Raw genomic sequence first — 20,314 nt, 5'->3', positions numbered from 1 at the left:
CTTGTGGGACAACTTAGACTAAGTTTAACGTTTCACTCTATTTTTCTCCTATATCTCATTATCGTATAACCCCTCTTCCTCTATATCCCTATCCTCTGCAGCGGTTCCTTCTATACTATCTCAATATACCCCCACTAACAACCATAAAAATATCATTTCCATGCTATTCAACATTTATTACTATTTTTTCTCAACTATAAAATACAGCTGTGCACTGAAAACGAGACTAGAGGGTTGAAAGGCGTAGCAATTAATCTGGTGGTGTATTATTAAAAACGCTTGCACTAAAGTGTTGGTAGAGTGAACTGATGAAGACGCCATGCAGTTGTTGCCCCTAAATTTTGTCTCTATACCCTACTCTAATTATAAAATGTCAGTTTCTACACCTATTTATCATTTAACATTAATTATTTCTAACTACTAAACTCCAACGTGCACTGTCATGTCGCTGTACGCGCAGGGAAGGGGCTGGCGTCCTCACGTTGCATCTGGCGGATGACTGTAGACGCCTTAGTACTGTAGCCGGTAAGGGGTGTACATGTAGTAGAGGCAAACGTTGCAGGGTGACACTGGGGAGGAGAGGATGTCGAGCGAGTTATCTCCGGCTCGAACCCGTACTCCTCAAGCAAAACCACTGGAGGAGCACCAAGAGTTATCTCCGGCTCGAACCCGAGCCAGGTCCTGACTCCTGATCCGCACCGCACACGGCAAGGGGGCATCGCCGACGGGCCGTCAGCGGCGAGACCCAAGCCAACACAGCCCAGCGATGTCGGCGCGTGACCGCGAGACGGCCGAGGCGCTGGTGCGCCTCGCCGCCTCGCTGGACGGGGCGGTGCTCGGCCTCGGCACGGCTGCCGTCGCCGTCGCGTCGTGGGTCAAGTACCTCGCCGTCTCGGGGCAGCTACGCCTCGTCGCCTCCGCGGCGACGGCCTCCATCGCCGACGCCCGCTCCCTCCTCTCAGGCGACGGCGCCGAGCCGCGGATCGCCGCGGTGCGGGGCTACGTGCGGGCCCATGACAAGTTCTTCCGGGCCCCGTTCTCAGGCGAGGCGGGCGTCGTCACGAAGCACACCCAGATGGTGAGTGCCGCCGTCGTTCAGATTAGGGTTTATGCTAGCCCTAGACAAAAAGGATGTTCGGGTTCTATTTTAGTTTCCGTAATTAAAATAGAACTTCAAGGATTGGTCGTGTCAACGAGATAATAGTCGGTACGGGATTCAGATGAAGCACTAGCAGTTTTGGCCATTGGAGCCGTCATGGCACCCTGCCTAGTGTAAATTCTGCTGCACTAGTTAGGCAGAGGTCCCCAATTGTTGTACAAATTTAAACATAGAGAACATCTGTTCTTAAGGGTTTCCCATTTCCTTTTATTACTATTAGCTGTAGATTCCAGGGGTTAGGTATTGGTAGTTCTGTGATTCCCATCTGTGGGATTGGGTACTTCGGGAAATCTTTTCTAATTTCATGGTTCCAGATTGGCTTGTGTGTTCTAATTTCTGTGATGTGAGAATTGTTAACGACACTTTGAGGATACTAAGTCCTGATATCTTTTCATGTACCTGAGTTTGAAGTTTGTTATAAGAGAATGCTTACCTTTTTCCCCTTTGTTGTTTTCAAACACTGAATCTGCTTGTTGTTCGCCCTCTATATCAATGTCTAACTGGTGGTATGTGGTTTTGTACTTTATAGTGTTTGTTCACAGAATGGAGAGGCATCTTTGGATGGACCTTTGATCTGCATGCTCTTCTTTTCAGATCATGGAAAGAGCAAATTGTGACGTCTTTTAGATCGGTATATGGTATTCCATGTATACTCATACAATATTATTATTAGTATAACCTTTACCGCAATTTTGACAGTGCTTCTCTTTCGCAAGGTTCCATTTGTTCTGGTTAGTACTGAATTAGGAAATCCTACGGGAGTGGTACATATAAATGTGGATAAGGCGGATCAACCGTTGCCTCTTACCACAGTGTTTCATAAACTTATCCCACTTGAGACGACTCCTTACACATTGTTTCAAACTATTATTGGCAACGGCTATCCGGTAAGTTCTTTTGGTTGTGGCATTAAGAACATATATTTATCTATGCAATATTCAGCCATGGGGTATATCTCTTAAGCTGTTATGTTATTTGTGCTATAGATTGCGTTGTTGGATGAAGAAAAAATACTACCGATTGGTAAGAAAATTACAGCAATAGGACTATGTCAAGCAAAGGATGCAGAAAGTGTTGAGATAACATCGTGCCCAGAGATCCCCTTTTTCTTGTAAGATGTTATTTGGTGTTACGGTTTCATATTTTTTTTCTTTTCTTGCTGATGCCATACACCATTTTTTTCCTCTATGAATTTCCTTGTGAATAAGGGAGGGAGGGCATGCATTCTCTTGGTGCACTAGTTTTTAACGGTTTGCCATCACTCAGATCTGAACTAACCAAGGATGAGATGCAAGCTCAGCTGGCTTCACGTGCTAGGATACTCTTCTGGGGTAGTATTGTTTTGGGAACCTTGTCGGTTTGCCTAGTGGGCCATGCCATTTACAGGTATCTTTCACGAACTTGTTGTGTAAACCAATGCACTAAGATACTTTGCAAAATGCTTGCCATGATCTATTAAATTATGTCACTTTCTCTATTGCTTGAGTTGTGGTGATTGCTACTTGATTATCTAGAGATATCTTGTTGAGCAATTTCAGTTTTTGCAGTTCTATGTACTTAATTTCAGTTTTTTGCAGTTTTATGTACTGATAATTTCAGTTTTTGCAGTCCTCTGACAATTTGAAGTTTATAATGTTGCAGGGGCTGGACGAGAATCAAACTACGAAGAGAGGCTAGGCATGCACGACAGATGTTTGAGGAGGCTGAAGATGCTATTCACAGGGATGACTCTAGTGATGATGATGAAATAGGAGACGGGCAACTATGTGTTGTGTGCTTAAGGAAGAGAAGGAGGGCAGCTTTTATTCCATGTGGGCATCTTGTCTGCTGTTCCGAATGCGCATTAACAATAGAGCGTACACCTCATCCATTGTGCCCTATGTGTCGTCAAGACATCAGATACATGATGAGGGTTTATGACTCTTGAGGTAATTGGAAAACATCCTTTTTAGGGGGTGTTTGGGAACAAAGTTTTTCTGCAGTATTGAAGCAATACTGTAGTATTAAGCAATACTGCAGTATTATATACTTTGAGGTGTTTGGCAACTCATCTGAAATCTCTGTATACTAAACTGTAGTATTGTAAATACTGCACTTGTTTTGCAGTTTTGGAAACTTTGGTCTCAACCAAAGTTTTTCTCCGTAAAGAGAGCGCTAGCTGGGTCCCACTCTGGCTGATTGGTCTCAACCAAAGTTTTTCCCAAACACCTTGATGTATTGGATACTGTTGTATTCGAAAACTGAAGCATTGTAAACTGTAGTAATATCATGACTAAAGTATACTTTAGTATTTGAAAAACTACAGTTTGGAAAAACTGTGTTCCCAAACAGGGCCTTAGTATTTTATAAAGATGACTCACTGTTTTATCTCAATGCTTTTTTCTAGCTTTACAATTATGATGTAATATTCTGACTAATACACTGAATAAAATTGCTATCCTTGTTCGGTTGCTTCATTATTGGCATAGTTAGTTTTGGATACCTCATCCATACATTCTTTATCTAGATTTGACATTCAGACTGAACTTTATTTCCTTCAACTGGTAGAAATTGTTAACACCTCTTCCACTTAGGAGCAGTTTTTATCAAAAGAATAAGAATGAGCTTGTAACTATATTCGACAGTGTGGTTGGTGCGGTGGTTCTTCAAATTATGATCATGCATCTTGAACTATTGCTGCTCTATGCAGTACTACTACTATGAAGAACCCCCTGAGTTGCTGCGTGTTTAATTTGTTCACAGATGAGACATCTATCTGTCCATTTTGTCTGAATTTTACCATAATCTAAGTAGCATATGAAATAGAGTTCAGGATGAATTCGTTTGATTTTATTTGCAGGTATGCTGCTGATAAGATCTACACGCTTCCTTGCTGACCCATGCAAACCTGAGGAGCACAACTGTTCGTCCTGCTGGGCGTTTTCCTAGTCAAGGTGGCCTACCCTGGATTTGTGAATATAATGTCTTGACCCTCCAAATTATGCTCTTGATTGCCTGGGACAAATAGCTTAGCTGAAGTCATGAACTAACGTAGAGTTATTTTTTGTTTGCTTTGCGCATATGTCTATCCATCATGTAAAGCACAGGGTTTACTGCAAATAGGTTAAAGATTTGGACATTTTCTGCCATCTGATCGTCACCTCTAGTGCTGTGGAAGAGGTTGCAAAAAAAAAAATGCTGCTCGTCGTGATGAACGCAATGCTGTTCCTGCTCTACGGTAACCTGGCACCAGATAACAGCGGTGTCGGAGCCTTATGCTTGCCAGCGGATAACATCGCCGAAGCGTGAAGTCTTGTTCTGATGCTGGCTGCGTGGTGTTTGGTTTGCTAGAACAGTGGTGTCCACTCTACGCCGAATCATTGAGAAACTCTAGTGTTAGCAAACTGTAATTTTAGAACAGGCGTAGAGTGGAGTTTTTAAAACTCTAAACTGGCTGCCTGGTGAATGCTGTTCTAGCAATACTATGGTTTTAAAAAATTTATTGCATGTATAATGCTCCATGATTTTGTTACTGCGGATGACGATGATGGAAACGAAGTCAGTGACACTTAGGTCTAGTTTTGCAACACAATTTTTCCAAGAGATTTTTAAAATAATCTTTTTTTTCTTATGAAAAAAAAATTCTTTGAAAAATAGGTTTGTCAAACTAGCCTTTAAAGTGTGTTTGGTTTGAGAAATAAGATAGTTTATTTTTTTCCCACTCTTTACTTTTTTTATTTGGTTTATGGAATATAATAAGTTAATACATCATCACCTCATTCCTCATAAGATAATAATTAATTTATATATAAGGAATAAATTAATTTTATCAAAATTTATAGAATAAGCCTATAATGCATTACCTTATAAAGTATGAGTTGACTCTATAAACCAAACATTAAGGAAGGACGGCGGGGTACCTGATGGCAACGAACGAAGGCATCAGGCATGCATGTATGAGAGGGTAGGGGTGGGCAAAATACCCGTTACCTAAATACGGATCCAAAGTACCTGAACCGAAATATCCAATTCCAATTTCGAATATCAATTGTAAAAATCCGAATTTAGTTTGGGATAGTTCGGGTAATGTTACCCGATATCCGAATTACCCGAAATATCTCAAAAAATAATAAATATATTATTTAGAAAGAGTAGAACAAATGCAACTGTTTATACAGGCTTGCCGAATACTGGATCATAACTATCTAAAGGGCTGTTTAAAAGTGAAGTATTTTCTCTGTTTTTTTAGAGAATACTGTAGTGTTCGAGTGGTATTTTTTTCTAATATAATGTTTGGTATAGAGTTTTTAAAACTGTTGTTTTGGCTATGCTTCTTTCACAGTTTTGGAAACTTAATTCTTAGACCGAAATTTTCAATATTGTGGTGTAGTGTAGGTATATTTTTGGCATTTCAAAATTGTAGTATTCCAAAACTGTAGTTTTCGAATACTTTATTTCCAAACAGATGAAAAGAATATTGACGATTGAACAGGTTGCAAATTCAGATTCTAGCACCTCCAATCTGAAACGGTGGATTGGATAATTACTCTATCAAGCAGGGGAATTAGTCTGAATCTGGTCTAAACTCTATCAGCCGTCACCTTTTTTAGCCTGTGATAATTTCTAAACAGTTCAAGGACCAATCACGAAAACTGTTTCCGAACCATCTGGCTGCCTGCCTCGAAACGTTATCTAAACCCTGTAACCTCTCGTCTGCGGTCTGCCATCCGCCTCGAAGCACCACACACACCAATGGCCGCCTCCAGCGCCGACCCGGCTCAGCACCACGCCTCCTCGAGGCCGCCACTCCTCCTCGCCGTACGCCACCTGCCCTTCCCGGGCGTCCCCCGAACACGCACGTTCCCCGTCCCCGGCCCCGACGTCCTCGCCCCTCTCGCCCGCCGCCTCGAGGAGCTCGCGTCCGCGGCGGCCGCCCACCCGCTCCTGAAGCCGCTCTTCGCCGCCCACTCCCACCTCTCCTCCTTCTCCCAGGTAGGCAGGCACGCGCTGCATTCTTGAGCTCGGTCTCGGTAGCGCAGTAGACGGGAGCCAACGCCGCTGTGGTTTGATGGAGCGAGCCACGAGCAGGGCAGGAGGCGTCTGGTGGCGGCGCGGCGTGCCACGGTGCTGTCGTCCGGGGAGCTCTGCTTCGCGGCGGTGCTCGGGGACTCGGTGGCCGGGACGGTGGTGGCCAGCGGCATCAATAACTTCCTCAACCTTTACAACACGGTGCTCGTCGTCAGGCTCGTGCTCACCTGGTTCCCCAACACGCCGCCCGCCATCGTCGCGCCTCTCAGGTAAAGCGCCATCGCAACTGTGCTACATTTTACTAGAAAACCGATATGATTCCACTACCAAAACCAAAAGTGGCAGTGTACCATTTCTTTCGTCAGAAGATTCAAACTGTGGGCAGGTTCAGAGGGTGTTTGAATGCAAACTCTACTAAAATTAGCTAAAGTCATTCAAACAGTCCAGTTAACCGTTTAACTATTATCTACTTTTAGCAAATTAGCTAATAGTTAGCTAGCTATTTGTTAGCTAGCTAATTCCACTCTAATTTTTTAGTCAACTAACTATTAGTGCTAGTGCACTCAAACAACCTCAATTATTAGTTAGTTGAATAGCTAATAGTTAGTTTGCTAAAAAAATACTAGTGAAATTAGCTAACTATCAAATAGCTAGCTAATTGTTAACTAAGATCCCTGTTTGGAACCTCTAGAACTAACAATTAGCTACTAAAAGTTAGTTGTTAGGTTCCAAACACCTCATCTAATACCGCAACTAATTGTTAGCTATCTCGCACCTAACAATTAGTTCATTAGCTGGCTTAATCTGGCTAATAATTTATTAGTTGGCTAACTATTAGCTCTAGGAGTTCCAAGCATGACCTAATTTGCTAAAAGTAGCTAATAGTTGGACTAATAGCTAGATTGTTTGGATGTCCTCAGCTAATTATTAGCTCTAGTGGTGTTTGAATGCACTAGATGTAATAGTTAGTTGACTAAAAAATTGTTGATGGTGTTTGAATGCACTAAAACTAATAGCTAACAGTTAAAATTAATTAAAGATATCAAACACCCTAACTAATAGTTCAACTGTTGGCTATTTTTAGTAAATTAGTTAATAGTTAGCCAATTATTTGTTAGCTAGCATTTTTTAGCCAACTAATTATTAGCTAGTTAACAAATAGCTAGCTAATTTGCTAAAAATAACTAATAGTTAAACTATTAACTAGACTGTTTGTATGTCTTCAACTAATTTTAGCAGCTAACTATTAGGTCTAATTATAATTGTCCAAACGGGCGGCCCCGATCGACTCGGCACCGGCCCGATAGGCCCGACATCTAAGCGGGTCATGCCCGACAAGCCGTAGCTACGGCCCAGGCACGACACGCTGGCCCGTAAGTAGGGGTGGTAACGGGCCATTTAATTTAGTCTAGCAAATTTAAGGATCGAGTCAAGTTAGGGCTGGATCATAAAACAATACAATTTTGAACTAACAAAATTAAGGGCCTTATTAGTTTGTGAAGCAAGCATTAGGGCCATGATCCATTACCACCCCTACCCGTAAGTCTATCCAGGCTATCCTATTAAATCAGAAAAATAACAAAAATCCAATGTGAGAGGAGGGTTCACAAGGCTAACCAGTAGAACTCTAGTGTGATTGTAAATAGCGAATATAAAATCTAAATATATGTATATTACTTTTTTAAAATAAAAAATATATAATCGTGCTGGGTTGGCACTGCAGACCGAGACAGTGGCTCAAGCACGCCACAACTCTTGTGCCGGATCCAGCCCAGTACTGTTAAATAGGTCATGTTTCGGACCGGCCCATCAACCACGGCCTATTTAGTCATCTATAGGTCTAATAGATACAAACACCCTCTATTGCACTCAAACATGGCCTGAGTGACATCTGCTCAACCATCAGACGCAGTTTCGCTTCCTCAGTCGAAGTGATCAGTGAACCAAATAGTGGGAAAGCAGAAAAGGCTTCTCTGCCTTGTACGTTTCTTCTTCTTCAGAATAAAAAAAGGTGTTCCTGGATGGTTTTTTTTTTTTGCCTCGGATAAAAAAGAGATGTCTAAAAGTGACAAAATCAAATGAGCTGCTTCCCTGGCACACTGTATTGTATACTGTGTAACGATGGCAATGCAATGCAGCACGATACTCGCTTTCCTCGTCCTCAACGCCTTCACCAGCACGGCCGCCGCGCTTCCCGCGGAGCTGCCAAGCTGCTCGGCAACGGCGCAGCATCACCAGAGGACTGCTGTCTCACCCTGCTCGGCGCCGCATGAGGCGACGCTCAGCCAGAGGAAATGGATGCGGAGAATGCGGTCACAGAAGCCACAGGGAGACGATGGTGATCACTAGGACTCGTGAGCCCGTGGATGTGTTCCTCAAATCGTCAGTGCCTTGTTGTTACCAGGCTGGGGACCATGCTTCGCATCAGACGCTCGAGGTCTGCACGGCACTGTGTCGGACATGCATGCTCTAGCTCTCTGGTCATCGGACGCAAACTCTGGCATTGCCGCATGCAGAATTCACTTTGGTCATAACGTTGCTTCAAATGTTTTTTTTTTTGGCGGTGTAATGCGTTGGTGTTGTTGCGGAACTTTCTTCCTTTGAGGGTTGTGCTTTATGCAAAGTATGTAGAGGAACCTGCTTGACTATTACTATCCCGCAACATGATGCCTGTTCTCAGCTCCACATATTGTTGATACGCTTGTTCTGAGAGAGGTAATTGGAAAGTTTGGTATAGGTGAGTTTTTTTTTTTTTGCCTCGGCTACGGCTAGAGATATATTTGCAGCAGTGGTGAAAGAATATAGTTCCAGGTATTGCTGGCTGGGAACTCCATTATTTCATAAATCATGCCAGAAATGGATTGTCTGTCCATTTCCAATCGAAGGATAAGCCAGAACCTTATATGTGTGTAGGAAATTTAAAATGCTTCTCCACCAGGATGAACCCTTTTTGTTGACCAAGTAGTCTGTCACCTCAGTAATAATTATTCCAGACCAATGATACTCAGGGCTGTTCAGATTTATTGAAGAACTTATGAAGGTATGTCATGAGAAGGGCATCGTTCTGTTTCACCATAGTTGGTGGTATCTTCAGAGTACACATGTAGAAGGTTGGCAAAGCAGAGAACATAGAAATTACTAATTCCAACTTTTCTACTTGAGACAAGAACAGGGATGTGCAAGTTAGTGTTCTTTCAATCATGTGAACTAGAGGTAAAAAGTCCTCCACTCGGGGTTTAAAAACTCCCCGTGGCAAGCCTAGGTAGGTGAAGCCGTGAAGGGCATTGTACCAATTTGACAGTTGAAAGTTCGGATCTCCATTTTTTTGCTCACTGACATTTATTGGATATATGTTTGACTTATTGTAATTGACTCTTAAACCAGCTAATTCTGCAAAAGTATGCAGTAATGCTTTTAGGAAAAATAGCTTTCTTAAACATGCCTCCATAATCAATAAGGTGTCATCTGCATATTGAACTATATGAAAATATTGCCCACAAACTCATATCTTTTGCCTTGTTAATAATGCTTTGGAGCAGATCAATAGCTAACACAAACAATAATGGAGAAAGAGGGACCCCTTGTCTGACACCTCTTCTACAGTGCAAGGTTTTTCATGGCACTCCATTCAGAAGAATGGAATCTGTTCCTGATTGTAATATACTAGTAAGTTACTCGCGCCCTGCGCGAGTCGTCGACAGTGTTGGATCGGAGGTGGGAATGAAACGCGTGGGAAGGTTTGACCTGGTGCACTGACCGATTAGGGCTTTCTTTAATTACTGGAAGCACTAGACTCGATATTATTGATGTCTTATCTATACTACTCTATTAAAAATTTAATGTGAGCGCATCATGCTATCACAACTTCACCCTCCATACTGACACTCTGGGCCTGTCCCACGCGTACATCGCTCTCTCAGCTACTGCCCTATAGACCTCCAGCGCCCGCGCAAACAGCTACTGCGTCTGCTTAGCACCCAAATCCACACACACTGCTTCAGAACCACCAAACCACACGTACCTTAGTGTTTACAAATAAACAATAATTATAATTGAATAAATATCTCAATACCTATTTATATGATATATAAAAACCGTAGCAAAATATAGACAACTATCTAGTTAGGTACATATTTATAAACATGATCGAAAGTGGAAAGTAATCTGTTCACAGCTTTAAAAACCAATTGATCTATCGTACATCCTCCTAGCGCTTAGATTAGAAGCTATTGAGCAAGCAAACGAAGTGGCATGCATGTCATGACGACATATGAATTATAGGAAGATTTCATGTTAACGTAAAAAAAAGTGTTAGGTTTAAGTTATACTATGTTTCAACAGATGAGAGTCGGACGTGAATGTCTTAAGCAAACAAAATTGTTACTTACACTGGGAGTGGGAGGAGACAGGCCACATCCCAACAGGCCAATTCAGAACAAAGATATGATGGCTCCAAACCAAATGTGTTTGGGGATCGAGGCTCCAAGAATGCCATCAAATAGAGGCACAATTACGACCTGTACAATAATAGATTTTTAGCAGTTGCCGGTCAAGGCCATTTCAGCAAAAACGCCAAAATTCAGAATGAGCACGGCGTGAAGCAAGATCTACCGTGAAGGCCATAATGAAGGATGCTCAGCCAGCCTCAGACAGGAGCAATGTAATTGTCTGAGAAAGGTAAGCTAAGGTAACCTAGACTCTTAGGTCTAATCCTGCGTAGCATACACAGCGGTCCCCAAAGGGACGAATCGAGAATATTCACAGGTTGCAACAACGAATTATTCTAGCAAACACATGACGATTCTTAACATGTGTAACCATGGAAAAGAAACTTAGAAGAAAAGGGTATAGAAAAAGTTCAGTGCCTTTTCACATTGACTAAATGATAGCATGTTCTCAACGTTTGTAGTCTGCTAATTTTTTACTATCAAATATCCGATAGTACTTTGAAGCAGTGAAGAGCCATGGAATAGGATCATGGAATGATGCAGTAGCACAATCTGTAACTTCCAAGTTGGTTCAATGAACGTGACGATTCTTAACATATAAGCAGTAGTAGAATAATTCTTAGCATATATAAGCAGTGAAGAATGTGACAGTGAATTTGCAGTATTAGACAGCAAGCAGAATCACCTTGCAAGACCATTCTGGCCGAACAAATTGTATGGATTCTGTTGGCACAGTTCAGCAGCGACACTGTAAAAGCAAGTGTTATCCTGAGTCATTAGAAACCTTAAGCGGACATTCAAACTGTGAGAGTGGTTCAGTATCATCAGTGGTGTTTGAGAAGGCATTGCAGGTATTGGCTCTCGAAAAGAATCCACTGGGTAGTGAAAGATGCCATGCAGTGAAGCTAACCAAGACACTGCATCTAGCATCTTACAAAGAAGCGATTGAAAATCAGGCCTTTTTCATAACTCTGGGCGAGACGCGACCATCGTCGTGGCTGCGGCACTGGCGACGCAAGCTGTGGCAAGACGCTCACGCAACGCAGAACGCACAACGTGGTGGGCGCAGAGAGGCACTGTAACTCTGCTAGGTCGGCGCGCGGGCGAAGCAAGCTACGTCGTGGCGTGGACATTCGCAAGGCGATGTCGCGCGGCAAGGTGGCGACGTGTCCACGGCCGGGGGTGAGGGGATCTGGCGGCCACGTGGGCTTCGCGGCGGCGTTTGAGGAGGGAGGGCCGGAGGGGGCTCCTGGCGGCGGCGTCTAAACTCTGGTCTGGAAGCATCGTCGGCCACCCGAGGAGCGATCGCGTATCCGTTGGGAAAGGATCGAACGACTGGAAACTGAAGAGTGCGTATACCTTTGGAAAGGATCGAACGGCTGGAAACCAAAGAGTGACGTGGATATCGTCATCGTGGAGCTTTCCTTCCCGCTTTAATATATAGAAATAGAAATTCTGAACCCATGAGATCCATTTCTGGCCAAAGCCCTTGTGTTTCAAAACCTGAATAATAATCTCATGTTCTAACTTATCAAAAGCCTTTTCAAAGTTCAACTTCATGACGATAAGTTCTTTTTTTTTTTGAAGAGTGACAAAGGTGAAAATACTCAAAGGCCCAAGCTAAACAGTCTTGAATTATTCTCCCTTTGATGAATCCATATTGATTTATGTGGACTAGTTGAGGCATGCATATCTGTTTAATGAAAAAGGCCATTCATCCCTTCTAGATTGTCATGGCTCACCAATAAGTACTGTAGGTCAAAGAATATTTGCTTGAACTCCGAAGTACCTAACCGGTTATTATAAGCTTGCTAGAGAAGCTTAACCTTTTGCTCATGTTCTGAATGGAATTCCCCTGAGTCATCTGTAAGGGAAACAATTATATTCTTTCTGTGCTTAATTGTAGCATGAGCATGAAAGACTTTGGTACATAAATCCCCTGAGGTTACCCATTTAATGGTCGCACGCTGTTTCCAGTATAATTTCTGAAGACCCAAGATATTTGCTATGTTGTTCTGAAGAATCTCCCTAAAATTCCATTCCACTAACGAGAGATCACGATGCTCTTCTAAGTAATCTAGCAATGCCGATAGTGATTGCCTTCACCAATTCAATCTTCTCCTCTGTGAAATCATCGAACCAACACTATCAGTAGCTACTCTTTAATTGCTCAAACAATAAAAGAAGTGAAGAATTCATGGAGCGACCTCAAAGTAGAACCCCGGTTGCTGAGTGTTACCAGCACAGCCCATCCAATCACGATGTCTGGCAGCACGATGATGGTCTTTCTCTGGTAGAAGGACGGCTCCATAAGCCGCCGCGTGCCGCGTGTGTCCAACGGCATGAGCAGGTCGGCCGTGCGTGTGAACCCAGCACCGACGCGCTTGAGCGACGCCCTGTCGTCGTCGGCCGTCTTGAGCAGGCCGGAGTTGGATATCACCATGGAGCCGATCCTGCCAGGCCCCGCCGCGCGCTAGGGCATAGGCAACGAACCCTTCGTAGCTGGTGCCGGCGACGGCCATGCGGGCACCCGTCGCGAGGCATGGAAGCGCGTCATGTCACGACCCGTGGCCTAGGGTTCGCCAAACCCTAGACGTGAGCCGCGACAACAGGAACCAACAGTTTCCCGGTAAGCTTCGGTGGCGAGAAAGAAGACAGGTTTGTGGCTAATTCTTTCTTATTCAATTCGTGATCTCTGACTATTTATCAGTACAAGTATTTATAAGTCATTAGATGGCCTACACTACCGGAATCAGCTTCTTTGCCGTGTGTTCGAAACACACGGCAAAGGCTATTTTACACTCGGCAACGGCTTTGCCGAGTGTAACACTCGGCAAAGAACGCTCGGCGAACTGTACATCGGCAACAGCTTCTTTGCCGAGTACTTTTTGTCGGGCACTCGGCAAAGTCTTTGCCGAGTGCCATTTGGCACTCGGCAAAGAAAAGTCACCGTCACGGCGCCAAGTAACGGTGACGGATCCTTTGCCGAGTGCCTACGGCGACACTCGGCAAAGACTGGTCCAGTGGACCCCACAGCCAGTCCCTGTGCCGAGAGCCCTAACTGCACTCGGCAAAGAAGGTTTCTTTGCCGAGTGTCTGGTGGCCTGGCACTCGGCAAAGAACCCTCCAGTGGGCCCCTTTGCCAGTATCTTTGCCGAGTGTCTTGGCAAAAGCACTCGGCAAAGATATCTTTGCCGGTTCCCAGGTTTCCTTCTTTGCCGAGTGCCAGTGTCAGCACTCGGCAAAGATGTCTTTACCGGTTCCCAGGTTCCCTTCTTTGCCGAGTGCCATGGTCATAGCACTCGGCAAAGCCACCCTTTGCCGAGTGTTACACTCGGCAAAGTGACCAGGATGTCCCTTTTTTATTTGCTTTTGTTGTTCCATCCAAACAAACAAAAGATATATATCATTCACATCACATTATATATCAAGCACATCACAGAATGAACACATTTATCATCAACACCATATATATCACAAAGTCTCACAAAACAGATCACACTAAAGTCAGGATCATCACAAAACAGATACAAGTATGCATCATCACTAACATCACCAAGTATCTCACAAGATAAAGTGTAACTAACATCACCAACACTCATAAAGGTAAGTCTGGATCATCACAAAACAAATCATCAACGAGGTGGGCATCTGGACTGGTTCGGCGAAGGGCTGGACGAAGCATGAGGGTTGTTCGACGCCGCCGATTGACCCTGCACAGAGAAGAGATTGTATGTGTGAGAACATATGAATATATATCATGCAGTACTAAAATTTTGATACTCACAGGAGTAGTGAACTCTGTAGGGTCAGCTGCAGGGAACAACGGAGGTGGTGGAGCATGACCCTGTGCGGCGCCAAGGCTCTGCATGTACGCGAACATCTCCGCCATCCTCTTCTCTAGCTCCTCACGTTGCCTCCTCTCATCATCTAGCTGAGTCTGTAATATTTCGCCCTAATGTTACGATAATGCAAAGAGAAGATATATAAAAATCAATGAACGATGAATAGATAAGGAATAACCTGGAGTTGCTGGATACGATGCTGTGAGGTGTCCTGCCGAGGTCGTATGGCTGGGCTCGCGCTCGTGCTCCTTGCTCGCACCTGAGAGAGAGTGGGAGTGGAGGACGAGTCGATTGCCCCGTCGGCAATCCAGTACCGCCCATGCCTCTTGCCTCCTCCGACCCTCATGAGGACATCTCCGTCGATGTCCTCGGTCCTCGGATCGTAATCTGGCCCATGGACCTCCTTGGCCATGGCGGTGTACTCACTGAGTCGGCTGTGGATGGCGGGGTTGGTGTACGCCTCGGGCCCGTCATCCGGGTTGTAGGTGACGTCGGACGTCGCCTTCCCCTTGTGGGCCATGGCATATGCCGAGAACGTGGAGCAAGGCGCGCCACCATGTGCCGCCGACTGCGAGAAAACCAACGAGATGGTTAGAAATCATGTCTAATCGAAAGTTATATACCTAAATAAAAAAGAGCGCGTACCCATGCTTCCGCGTATTTGCCCAGGCTGCGGCTGCCTTGATGGTGGGAGGGACCTTGCATCAGCAAACGCCGTTCCCGGCTAGCGTTGTGCGCCTCATCCCACTCAGCCGAGCACCACCTCTGCACCATCTGCTCCCAGCACTCAGGATGCGCGGCGCACCAATGAGGAATCATCTAAAAAAATATAAGTACACAACATATCAGAAGAAAAAAATAAGCATATTTAGTGCCAATAATAAAGTTTTGTATTTACCTGCAAGTACTGGTCCGGAGTCAACGACATGGTTCGGGCATCCTTCTTGTTCACCTTCTCCCCAAGGACGGAGCCGTGGTAAGTGACGATGGCCTGGATGCGCGCCTCGTAGTGCATGTCCACGACGAGCTTCTTACAGCATGTCGTAGACACCACATCCGCCCTGGCCTCATATCCAGCATCGCACCTGAAGAAATCCTACATACACAAAGACGATGTATCCATACATTATTTCAAGAATATGCAACAAATGCGACTTATTAAACAATATAGTGCGATGAAGACTTACCCACAGCTCTTGCTTCACCCGCTCCGCCTTGTTGTTGAATTGTCTGCCGTCCCGATCTACTGCATCGGGGGCGACGGCGTAGTGGTCGAAGGTGTATGCTGGGCTCGTCACTCCGGCGTACTCGACAAGTCCAGGGAAGTGTTCCCGGCATAGAAGGCCCAGGATGCCATTGGGGTTGCGGCCGTGACCCCCTGCAGTCTCCAAAACCATCCAAGACCTGTCCAAGTGATTAAGATGAAGTATTAGTTTCTATTATTAATTTGAACATATAATATGAAAAGGCAGCAACAATATGTAAAGTTACCTACCTCTCTCCATCGGGTCGTATCAGCGGACGTCTGTCACGAAGTATGGGTCGCTTAGGGAGGCTCGCGGGACCTCGCAGGTAGATACTCCTCGAACCTGAGGAGCCAGAACCTGAGACGTCCTGCTGAGCGGCGTTGTCGTCGTCGTCGTCCTGCTGCGCCGCATCGTCGTCGTCCTGCTGTGCCGCATCGACAACGGCTTGCTGCTCCACCTGCTGCTGTACGGCGTCGTCCTGCTGCGCCTCCTCCTCCGTCCTACGGGTGCTCCTCCTCCCCCTCCCCCTCCCCCTCCTCGTCCTCGTCCCACCGCCCACCATCTTTGTCCAACAACCTGCAATTAAGAGTAAACAATTAAGCACAGATAAAAAATATGTATTTAGAAACATATGCAAAATAAATGAAATATAGCATTACATCGATTAAAAATAATCTTCATATGTGTCCGGGTTAGCCGGATCATAAGTGTCATCATCACTATCAACCATTTCATAGTCGACATCATCTGAAGGCGCAATTTCTTCATTGGCATTGCCTTCAAGTATTTCTAAGTCATTCTCATTTTGCACCTCATCATCCTCGTCATCAACAACCATTTCAATATCTACTTCCATTCCGATCGCTTCGGTTAAGTCTATCTCAAATTGCCCTTCGAGCCCATCTTCTTGGAAGAACTCTCCGTCATATGTGTCCGGGTCTAAGTTATAATCTTCATCGTTTGGAACAGGTAATTTAGCGTGCGGTGATACCTTATACACAACATCCCAACCCTTAAGATGTTGTTTCGTTTGGCACGCATATGGAAGATAATACACTTGTGTGGCCTGTTGGGCCACAATATAGACATCGTCTCCTGGTAAGGTGGAATCCTGTCGAATTTCGACTAGCCCAAGATTAGAATGTGTCCGTCTCGTAACATCAGGGTCAAACCAATGACATTTGAATATCACTGGAGTAAGAGGTTTGGAACCATAAAAATTGAGTTCATATATATCTTCAATTCTTCCATAATACTCGACCTCGTTAAGCCCGGGCGTATAGACTCCAGAACACGTGGTTTTTCGATTGGGCCGGCTTTGGTCGTAGCTTGTTGTGCGAAAACGGTATCCATTGACGTCATACCCAGAAAATTTCCTGACCCTATAGGCAAAGCCATTGGCTACTTGTCTCAACTCGGCACTCATAGACGGCTCTCTTTGGCCCTGCAAGTTCAAACACGCTAGATTGTTATATTATTCGCACGTAAGAGCAACTTCAAATGATAAACTAAGCACGTACCTTACGTTTAAACCAGGAAATGAAATCGGGCAATCCATTTCCCGCACCCTTTCGAAGAAGGGTATCATATTCCTGTGGAGTTGGGTCCCTTGATCGACGCCAGAATTCATGAAGAAATTGCTCCATGTATGGCGTCACCTCTTCAAGGTTGGTCAATACATATAGCATGATATGGCGCCACTCTTCATGTCTCAGGGTCTTGGTGGTCGAACCACTTGCGCTTCCGAGTTGCCCTCGAAAAATGCTGAGATTCGATTCATTGTCGCCATCATTGTAACGAGGGGGTGGATTATGCACGCTCGGCAGTTTGTCACCATAGTAAGTTGTTGTGAAGTTTGACACCTCCTCCAGTATGTATGCCTCTGCAATGGAAGCCTCGATTTTGCATTTATTTCTACATTTCTTTCGGATAGTCTTTAGACATCTCTCGATTGGATAGCACCAACGTCCCTGCACGGGCCCCCCCCCCATTCGTGCCTCATACGGGAGATGAATAATCAAATGCTGCATCGGATTGAAGAAGCCGGGTGGAAAGATCTTCTCCAGCTTACATAGTAACACAGGTGCCATCCTTTCCAAGTCTGCAATCATGGTCCGAGCTAACTCTTTTGCACAAAGCTGGCGGAAGAAATAGCTCAACTCAGCAAGCGCTAGCCAGACATGCTCAGGGACATAGCCTCGAACCATCGCCGGAAGAATTCGTTCAATCCATATGTGGAAGTCATGACTCTTCATCCCTAAGACTCGCAGAGTAGATAAGTTCACCCCCCCTACTAAGGTTAGCTGCATACCCATCAGGGAACATTAACATCTTGATCCACTCTAGTACTTCCTTCCTCTAGGCCCTGCTCAGGACAAAATCAGCCTTAGGCCTTCTCCATGTCTTACCACCACTAGGCGGCTTCATCTCTTGGTTTGGTCTATCACATAACTCTACCAGATCCACTCTTGCCTTTACGTTATCCTTTGACTTATCAGGAATCTCCATAATTGTTGCCCAAAGTGCCTCGGCGACATTCTTTTCAGTGTGCATCACGTCAATGTTGTGTGGAAGGAGCAGGTCATCATAATAGGGGAGCCGAGTCAATCCCGACTTATGTGTCCACATATGTTGCTCACCATATCCCACAAAACCACCTTCTGGGTTGGCCACGAGACCATCTATCTCTTCGCGAACTTCGGCACCAGTCATCATTGCAGGTGGGCGGTCTGTCACCACGACACCTTTCGTAAAGTTCTTGATGTCTAGTCGGAATGCATGGTCAGGAGGGAGAAATTGTCGATGTTTATCGAATGACGAATATTTGCCACCCTTCTTCAACCAAATGAACCTAAGAGCTTCCTTGCAAACTGGGCATGGGAACTTACCGTGAACACACCAGGCGCAAAATAGCCCGTACGCCGGAAAGTCATGCATGGAGTACTGGTACCAAACATGCATTTTGAAGTTTGTCTTCGTAGCTCGGTCGTACGTCCATACCCCTTCCTCCCAAGCACGGACCAATTCATCAATCAAAGGCTCCATGTACACGCCCATTTTATTCCCCGGGTGTCCAGGAATTATCAACGACACGAATATGTTCTGTCTTTGAAAGCATACGCCGGGGGGGAGATTGATGGGGATAACGAACACAGGCCAACATGTGTATGGGGCAGCGGTCATTCCATAGGGATTGAACCCATCTGTGGCCAGCGCAACACGAACATTACGAGCCTCTTTAGCTTTCTCATGGTGAATGACATCAAAGTGGGTCCATGCTTCACCATCGGATGCGTGAACCATCTTGTCAGGATTGTATCGTTTGCCTTTTTTGTGCCATGTCATCTGTTTCGCGGATTCCTCTGTCATGTATAGACGCTGGATCCTCGGTATGAACGGAAGGTGGCGTAGGATTGTCACGGGGATGTCGAGCTGCCTCTTCTGTCCATCACCAGAGTCTACCTCCATGAACCTAGACGATTTACACTTCGGACAGTACTTTGCCTCAGTGTGTTCTTTCCTAAATAGGACGCAGCCCTTCGGACAAGCATGTATCTGCTCATACGTCATCTTGAGTGCACGAAGGAGTTTCTGTGCCTCGTACATGCTCTTTGGGAGAACGTGATCCTCCGGAAGCAGGCTGCCAATAACTGTCAACAAACCATCGAAGGCGTCTCGACTCATGCTATACTGCGACTTGAACGCCATTATACGCCCAATGGCATCCAGTTGAGAAACCTTTGTCTTGCCGTGAAGGGGTTTCTGAGCCGCGTCAAACATGTCGTAGAATGCCTTTGCGGTCGCCTCTGGCTCGTCCTCCGTACATCCTTCGGCGAACTGTGCCTCGTGATAGTCGTTCAACATGTCCGCTACCCCGGCATCAGCATCGTAATCCTCGACGCGTTGTCTCACCACCTCCTCTCTCGTGCGATGCGCTTCACCATGGAAGATCCACCGAGTATAGTCCGGCGTAAATCCATTCTTCCAAATATGTTCTACCATGGTCTTCTTTGGTTTTCTTTTCCGGTTGTCACATTTGCTGCACGGACAAGGGACTAGGCTAGCTCCTTTAGCAGCTTCGCCATATGCCCGTTCCACGAAAGCATCGGTCTTCCTAATCCATTCTGGGGTGACATCATTACGTCGAACGCGGCCCGTGTACATCCACTCACGGTCCTCCATCCTCTAACATATATAACCGAGTATAGTTTAATATAGACATGTAATGCATGTACACTACGTTCGTACCTTCTAATAGGTGATGATAGGTCCTAATCCCACCCGCGGTTGCGTAGATGGAGTTAGTTTCCATGCTCTACTCCGATCCGAGATAAAATTTCGGCAGCACCTACCCGCTGTTCTCCGGATACACGTCCTGACAGGGAGAGTGTACTGTCCGGAGAACAACAGGGAGGTGACGCCGAAACTCTATCTCGGACCGGAGTAGAGCATGAAACTAACACCATCTACGCAACCGCGGGCTGTCCAAAAAACGTGGACAATCCGAAACTGATACATTTGTAGATATGCAAAGATCTGCATATCTACACCGTATCTCTTTCGAACGGGAGACGCCTAACAGGGTTACGTGATCTACGACCATGATGC

At 45.3% G+C, this 20,314-nt stretch overlaps 2 protein-coding genes across 7 annotated transcripts; both read left to right on the top strand.

Moving 5' to 3' along the window:
* Positions 1-465: 465 nt before the first annotated feature.
* LOC100193216 (E3 ubiquitin-protein ligase SPL2) lies at positions 466-4,657 on the top strand. Of its 6 annotated transcripts, none has more exons than XR_558183.4 (8): positions 466-1,078; positions 1,689-1,790; positions 1,876-2,046; positions 2,146-2,270; positions 2,426-2,545; positions 2,801-3,087; positions 3,999-4,092; positions 4,246-4,657. XR_558183.4 is itself a non-coding variant. In XM_008659873.4 (7 exons), exons 1-6 carry the CDS (start codon positions 767-769, stop codon positions 3,084-3,086), a joined length of 1,116 nt encoding a protein of 371 aa, XP_008658095.1. In that variant the 5' UTR covers positions 466-766; the 3' UTR covers position 3,087; positions 3,999-4,657. The 6 variants fall into 6 exon arrangements, 3 of the variants coding, with proteins under 3 accessions (XP_008658095.1, XP_008658096.1, NP_001131841.1); XR_004852380.1 differs by having other exon boundaries at positions 3,849-4,092; XR_004852379.1 differs by having other exon boundaries at positions 4,262-4,649.
* Positions 4,658-5,820: 1,163 nt separating this feature from the next.
* On the top strand, positions 5,821-8,853 carry LOC103639519 (uncharacterized). The gene is made up of 3 exons (XM_008662261.4): positions 5,821-6,130; positions 6,227-6,435; positions 8,305-8,853. The coding sequence occupies exons 1-3, from the start codon at positions 5,891-5,893 to the stop codon at positions 8,513-8,515; spliced, it is 660 nt and encodes a 219-aa protein (XP_008660483.1). The 5' UTR covers positions 5,821-5,890; the 3' UTR covers positions 8,516-8,853.
* Positions 8,854-20,314: the final 11,461 nt, after the last annotated feature.

Source organism: Zea mays, chromosome 9, assembly GCF_902167145.1.
Source record: "Zea mays cultivar B73 chromosome 9, Zm-B73-REFERENCE-NAM-5.0, whole genome shotgun sequence".
Taxonomy (NCBI): Eukaryota; Viridiplantae; Streptophyta; class Magnoliopsida; order Poales; family Poaceae; genus Zea; species Zea mays.
This window is presented reverse-complemented; position numbering and strand designations above follow the sequence as displayed.

Excerpts from the sequence above, each read along its gene's own strand:
- LOC100193216 (XM_008659873.4), top strand. The coding sequence starts at position 767 with ATGTCGGCGCGTGACCGCGAGACGGCCGAGGCGCTGGTGCGCCTCGCC. Across the intron at positions 1,079-1,688 it reads TCACGAAGCACACCCAGATG|TGTTTGTTCACAGAATGGAG; the intron begins GTGAGTGCCGCC and ends TGTACTTTATAG. Across the intron at positions 2,047-2,145 it reads TTATTGGCAACGGCTATCCG|ATTGCGTTGTTGGATGAAGA; the intron begins GTAAGTTCTTTT and ends TTTGTGCTATAG.
- LOC103639519 (XM_008662261.4), top strand. The coding sequence starts at position 5,891 with ATGGCCGCCTCCAGCGCCGACCCGGCTCAGCACCACGCCTCCTCGAGG. Across the intron at positions 6,131-6,226 it reads ACCTCTCCTCCTTCTCCCAG|GGCAGGAGGCGTCTGGTGGC; the intron begins GTAGGCAGGCAC and ends AGCCACGAGCAG. Across the intron at positions 6,436-8,304 it reads GCCATCGTCGCGCCTCTCAG|CACGATACTCGCTTTCCTCG; the intron begins GTAAAGCGCCAT and ends AATGCAATGCAG.